At 35.0% G+C, this 6,554-nt stretch overlaps 1 protein-coding gene across 1 annotated transcript; it reads right to left on the bottom strand.

Moving 5' to 3' along the window:
- Positions 1–5,693: 5,693 nt before the first annotated feature.
- On the bottom strand, positions 5,694–6,101 carry LOC143625879 (uncharacterized). The gene has a single exon (XM_077096100.1). It carries the CDS (start codon positions 6,099–6,101, stop codon positions 5,694–5,696), a length of 408 nt encoding a protein of 135 aa, XP_076952215.1.
- Between the last annotated feature and the right edge of the window lie 453 nt (positions 6,102–6,554).

Below are 6,554 nucleotides of genomic sequence, written 5' to 3'. Positions count from 1 at the left end.
TGACACATGGTCTACCATGTGTTGACACGTGGTAGGACACGTGTCCCTGGTTGCTTAACGGGGTCGTCGCGTATCGTGATGGCCCTACAAATTTGGTCGTCGCGTAGTGCAACAACGCCCAAATCTTGGGTTTTGTGAGGCTTTATCGTGTAATGAGACGGGCTTATCCTTTGCTCACCGCGTAACGCAACGTGTTTGGAAATTCATTTTTTTCACTTTTGATCCTACATCTTTCAATGTGGTTATATTTGATCCAAAGTCAACATGGAAATTTTTTAAGTGCTAAACCCGGCGTGCACGGGCATGGGCTCGGGGTTCGGGCAAAGTTCAATGGGTGCAATGTGGTGCTTTGATGGCAATGTGGTGTAATTATCTGGATATTTTGGTGGTCTTTGCGCTACGCGATCGGTACTTCATTGACCCATCGTGCTATGCGACGTGCTGGCTACGCATCCGTCATGTTACATGCCACGTGTCAGGCCACACGGTAAACCTAGGGCCGACTCGACAAGGTTATAGGATCGCAGCGCTACGTGATGGCCTTTTTTGTGGCTGTCGTGATTGTGACATTCATCAATTCCGGGTCATGTTTGTATTCGTTTTTGTATTTGTTTATTATGTAAACCGACCCGATTTGTAAACCGAAGCTTATGTTATAATCAAAATGATGGATTTATGTTACAATATTGTTTTACACTTGTTGGGTATTGAAAACATCCTACCTTTATTTTTATTTTTATTTTAATTTATTTTTTTATTTTTTATTATTATTTTTTTTGTTGTTGTTTTGTGTTTTTGTCTTGATCCATTTTGCATGAAAACTCTTGTGTCTCACACCCATATTTGACCACCAACATTACCCTATATATACACCACCTTTCCTCTTCATTTTCTCTTGCTACAACTCCAAAAAAAAAAACTCTCTCAAACATCAAAGATTCAAGGTTATCTTCTTAAGTGTTCTTGAAGGTTTTTAGTCTTTCATCTTAATTAGTTTATGTAGCCTTATTAATACTTGTTTATGGTTGTGCAGCATATATATAATATACACCCCTTGTTTACCTTTGGTAGTTACTTCTCCGATTCCGGCCGGTGAGGTTTCGGACCTCATAAGGCAAGGCTTCATGGAGGACTTCGTGTCCTTGATATATATATACATCTATATAACTTGTTCATACATATTAATCTTGCTTATTTTAGTTTGTTGGTCATGTTTACAAGTTCCATGGTTATGGGTTTTTAAGAGTCTATGCTTCGGTTTAACCGTAAATAGCTCTAAACCGTAAACCGAACTTTGTTACTAGTTTTGTTAAATAATTGTTTAAACATACTTATTGTTAGATCTAAGTTTCTAAAATCATTTTTACAAATTCTATGGTTATGGGTTTGTAGAATCTTACCTCGGTCTTAACCCGAAACACGATCCGAACCGAAAACCGAACTTTTGTTTAAAGACTTTATTGTTAACTTTTGGTATTTTTTATTTGTACATTATTATACAAGTTCTTTAGTGTTTGGACATGTGGAAACCATCTATGAACTTGTTGTGAGATGGAAACAGAACCAAACCGATTTTTACTCGCTTAAGACACACAAGTGTGTTTTTTTTAGCCATCAAGACTTGTATATTTCTTTAAAAATAGTTACAAATTGATTTTTAAATATTTTCTTAAGTACTTGGAAATGTTGGATCCAACTTGATCTTATAACAAAGTTTGGACCGACAAAACCGAACACTCTTTTAACGTGCGTTGTTAGTTCTAAAACAATGGAACTACATACTTGGTTAAGTCTTATTAAATTTTATTGAGTTATCTCATAACATTCAATATTTTGGAAAGTTGACTTTGGGTTTGACCAATTATCAAGACCCGAGCACTCGATAAAAAAAACCGTTTTAGTATCCTTATTCCAAAGGGAATTGCATTCTTGCATTTTATCCACCTTATTACTTAACATAGGTTGAGTAAATATTAAGGTTAGATACTTTAACCCGGTTTCGAGCAAACTTACATTTTTAAAGGGTTATTATTATAAATTCTTAAATAGTTACATTTTAAAACCTTGAACTTTAATTATTTACATTTCTCAACATTTATTTTGTTTAAAGACCTTCAAGACAACCTTTCTAAATTCAAGACTTCTTTTCTTTTTAGGCATTGTGCGTTAAACTCGTCGTTCCGACAAATCTCCAAATTATCATCTTTCAAGTTTACTACTTGAAGGTGAGTACTTCATACCCCATTTTCCATCTTTTATTTTGGGGGTGACATTTAATACTTATTCAACAAAATGCTTTATATTTGAATCTTAAACCACAAACGTAGTTGTATACTTTACCTAAATAATTGCTCGATTTGGTGTTCTATGCTTATATGCTTATGTGTTTATCGCTTTTGGTTGGTGGAACTATAAAATCCTAGACTATTTGGCATCCCCTTATAGCAAGGTGTCGTTAACGTAATGCAATTAACGATAACTATAAAATCCTAGACTATTTGGCATCTCCTTATAGCTAGGTGTCGCTAATGTGTTTAGCGATATCTATTTATCCAAATTACCACTTTTATTTATCGTTTCGTATGCAAGTTTTGTGGATATCTTTATTATATACTAATATGATTAAACTTATGAATTGCTCACCAACCTTTGTGTTGACAAACTTTATTTTATGAAATGTTGCAGGTTTGCATCTTGGTTGATTTATGGTTGTGAAGAAAACGACATCAAAGACCTTAGGATATTAGTAAAAATGAACAATATCAAATTTGCCATATTTTGTGATATCTTGTTTATAGTTATTTTATGGATAATTGTTATGTGACATTTTCGATGTTGTGAAATGAAATGAGTTTATTAAATAATGTCACTTTAATTAGTGTCATGTGCTTATGGACAATCGTTACACCTCGGCATGTTCCGCCGCCTTTGGTCGGGGTGTGACAGCTCAGGGTTCGGGCAAAGTTCAATGGGTGCAATGTGGCGCTTTGATGGCAATGTGGTGTAATTATCTGGATATTTTGGTGGTCTTTGAGCTAAGTGATCGGTACTTCATTGACCCATCGTGCTATGTGATGTGTTGGCTACGCATCCGTCATGTTACATGCCACGTGTCAGGCCACACGGTAAACCTAGGGCCGACTCGACAAGGTTATAGGATCGCGGCGCTACGTGATGGCCTTTTTTGTGGCTGTCGTGATACACAATCAATCCCTATATCAGCTATAGAAAGTAGGTGATCAGGGCATTGTTTCGTCGCTTATTCCTCACGCTCCCTCTCGTTTTATCTTATAAAGTGTTGGTATAATACCACTAGTAGCTAGAACGATACCATGCCCGATTAATCAAGACTTTGATACGCGAATCCAAATTTCTGCCTGAACAAGGTGAAACTTTGTGCCACGTGTAAAGTTTTCAATCTCGTGAATATCGTTAAAGCCTTTCGATTTATACCAATATGTACTACATTGTATTAAATTAGATGTTTAACACCAGGAAGCTCGTAAATTGTAAAATTACAAGGTGAGATATTCGAGTTTTTGTACAACTCACATTTATGTGAGACAACCAATTTTCCAACACCATCATTAAGATTTTTAAACTTGTATAACTCATATAGTATAACAATCCAAATATTGTTTCCAAACGGTTTTCATTATATTATAGTGATTAAGTCTTTGTAGACTTACAGGATGATTACTACTAGTATTGTAGGGTTTTGTATACATTACTTGTTTATATCATTATTTATTGGATAAATAGTTGGCCAATAAGTAATATGATCACAGTCACATATAAGATCAAGTGACAAATAGCTTTCGGTAATTTGTAAGCAGACAAATGTAAAAACATCTTAATGTTTACTATAAAAATGTGTTATTTATAAATGAATATACTCATCAGTTTTTCATGCTGATCAAATATTTTTAAACATGTTTCAGTTGATTTGTTGTGAATAAATACATGGCACTTCAACTTAAAGAAGTGGTTTGTCACAAGAATAAAGAAATATGTTCTTTTTGTAAATTATGGTTTATCCTTGTAATACTATGGTTTGTAAAACTATGGGTTTTATCCCTTGTTTATGAAATAAGGATCAAAGTGTTTTGAACTCTGGTAAATTTTCATACGGTCCTGATGATATTTTTCGCTACCAATTATTTCAATAAACACATGTACCACTACTCGCACTCGCGGCCTCCAACTAGGTTAAGAGGTCGGTGGCTGTGATAGTTAACCGATCTATGACCGACCAGCTATAACATTCAAAATCGATTAATCGAAATAGCTATAATAGATCGGTTATAGTTATGGTTCTTCATTAACCGAAACATTGGATATGGTTATGGGTTTGACCGAAAGCCGCCCCAAACGATCCATACACACCCCTAATTTAGTGTATTAAAACTAGTTTGTTAACTTATGTATATGCTAGATTTGTTTGTCATGTAATCGTTAGAAATACTAGTTTAAACACCATATATGTATTTTAATTATCTAACTGTACACAACAACAATGTAAGTACATATATATGTACAGAAATGGTAACAATGTTATATAACACAAGTATTATATAAAACTAGCGCAACCATGATGTTTGTGAGCTTTACTATTCGACTATTCGAGCAACCTTGACCTCGATCGAATTTATTTAATATGTTTTCAAGATCTCAATAAATAATTATCAAAGCTTGTAGGTCCTCTAGATGGATCTCAAGACTTGACTCGGATCAATCCGTGTTGTTGGTTAGCGGAAATCACCAACGACACTCGGATCTCGGATCTTAGTTTTATTTTGTTTATTTGCTTGAAAATAAGAGAGAAGAAGAAGTTAGAGAGAAACTTCTTTATTTCCAAAAGAGTTGTGAAAAAGGTTGTTGGAGTTAAGTTCTCATGGAGAAATGGGTAAAGTGACCCTTATATAGGGTCCCCATTTCTCCAAAATTTACAAAATAAATGTACCAAGTACGTACTACATCGACTAAAAGCAAACTAAAACGACATATACAATCTTAAAAACAATATAGAATATTGGCCCTACAAAGCAAAGCGTAGTGTTTCACTCAGTTATGCATACATAGCATATCAAGACATCTATTAACAAAGTTTGGTGATGTAGCCCCAACGGAATTATAGGTATGAATGAATGCTAGCTACTCATGTTTCTTCATATTAAATACAAGTCGTAATAAACTGGTAGAATAGGCTGATGACGTTGATGTAAACCGATAACTGAGTAAGACGTAAAAGTTGGCATCGATCTTGATACCCATCACCATCCACACTTGACTTCTAACGACTACCCATGTCCCATAATACAAGACATCCATTTTCACACACATTTAATGCATATCATACTTAGTACAAAGGTAAAAACTTAAATATTAATTACTCTAACACTAAAAAAACAAAAACAATTATGCTATGATCAAAAGGGATACATTGAAATTGGCACGTGGCTTTGCGTTTTTCTTTTACCATGAAAATCCGTTATCAGAAAACTCACAAAATCGTTAATACTCTACGTACTATACTAACAAGTGAAATCCAACCGAAGGACCTCTCTAAGAGGAATTAGGTACTTACCAGTGCACCACCGAGGAAAAACTAGCTAGTGTTTTATTCATGCTTAAGATCCTTAGAAATATAATTAATACAATATAACTAATGTTACATAAGTATGATCACCAAGTTACTGCAAATAGGTTATGGGGGCAGCTGGTTCGACCGTGAGTGTCGGTGGCCTGACCGACAACGATTTATATATCTGAATTATCATCTTCTCATCGTATTCCTTCATGGGCCTCATTCCAAACTGGCATATCTCTGGCCCAGCGCCATATCCGCCTATTGCTCCGCCTCTTACGACCGAAGAACTAGCCAGCTTCATCATCATCCTCACATAAGCACTATGAACACTATCAACTAGCTTCTTAGGGTTCAACCTCAGCTTTATCTTCAACCTACGTGGCATCCTTATCCATGACCACCTCCCATGTTTTGATCTGGATTCATTGGTGGCCGTGGCAAGGCGGCGGTAGCCTCGCCTCTGCCGGTATCTTTTAACTCCGGTGTACACTCTGCTAGTTAGATCTCCCATTGTATATTTTTGTGCTCTCTTCAGGATACCAATGGAATATAAGAAGTTGTGGTTAAGATTAAAGATTTAATTAGTACTTGTTTAATACTTTAATGTTTTTTTAATGGTAATGTGACTTTTTGTGTAATGTATCTTTCATTCACCTAATCTAATGCTATTGGTTAATAGTTTAGGGCTTCATGTCACTTGCTCCGGCCCAAATCTTTGGCGCTTGTTAACTTTTGACATTTGTCAAAACACAAGACTTGGTCTTTTTTTCAATAAAATAAATACAATGTGGGGAATGTGGTAGGAAAATTTTGTCATTTGCTTCTATTTTCCTTTCCAAATCTTTGACAAATTAAAAAGCCGTAACACATTATAATTTTACATTGGTGACAGTTTTAGTTCCTTGAAATTTCAATTCATTTATGAGATTTTAATTTCTTTTGGTTTATATATATTTTATGAACC

This window comes from Bidens hawaiensis, unplaced genomic scaffold, assembly GCF_021521415.1.
Source record: "Bidens hawaiensis isolate Kalapana, Puna unplaced genomic scaffold, B.hawaiensis_p1.1 tig00004242_1, whole genome shotgun sequence".
NCBI classification, from domain to species: domain Eukaryota; kingdom Viridiplantae; phylum Streptophyta; class Magnoliopsida; order Asterales; family Asteraceae; genus Bidens; species Bidens hawaiensis.
The sequence above is the reverse complement of the archived record's forward strand: the minus strand, read 5'-3'. Positions and strand labels throughout refer to the sequence as shown.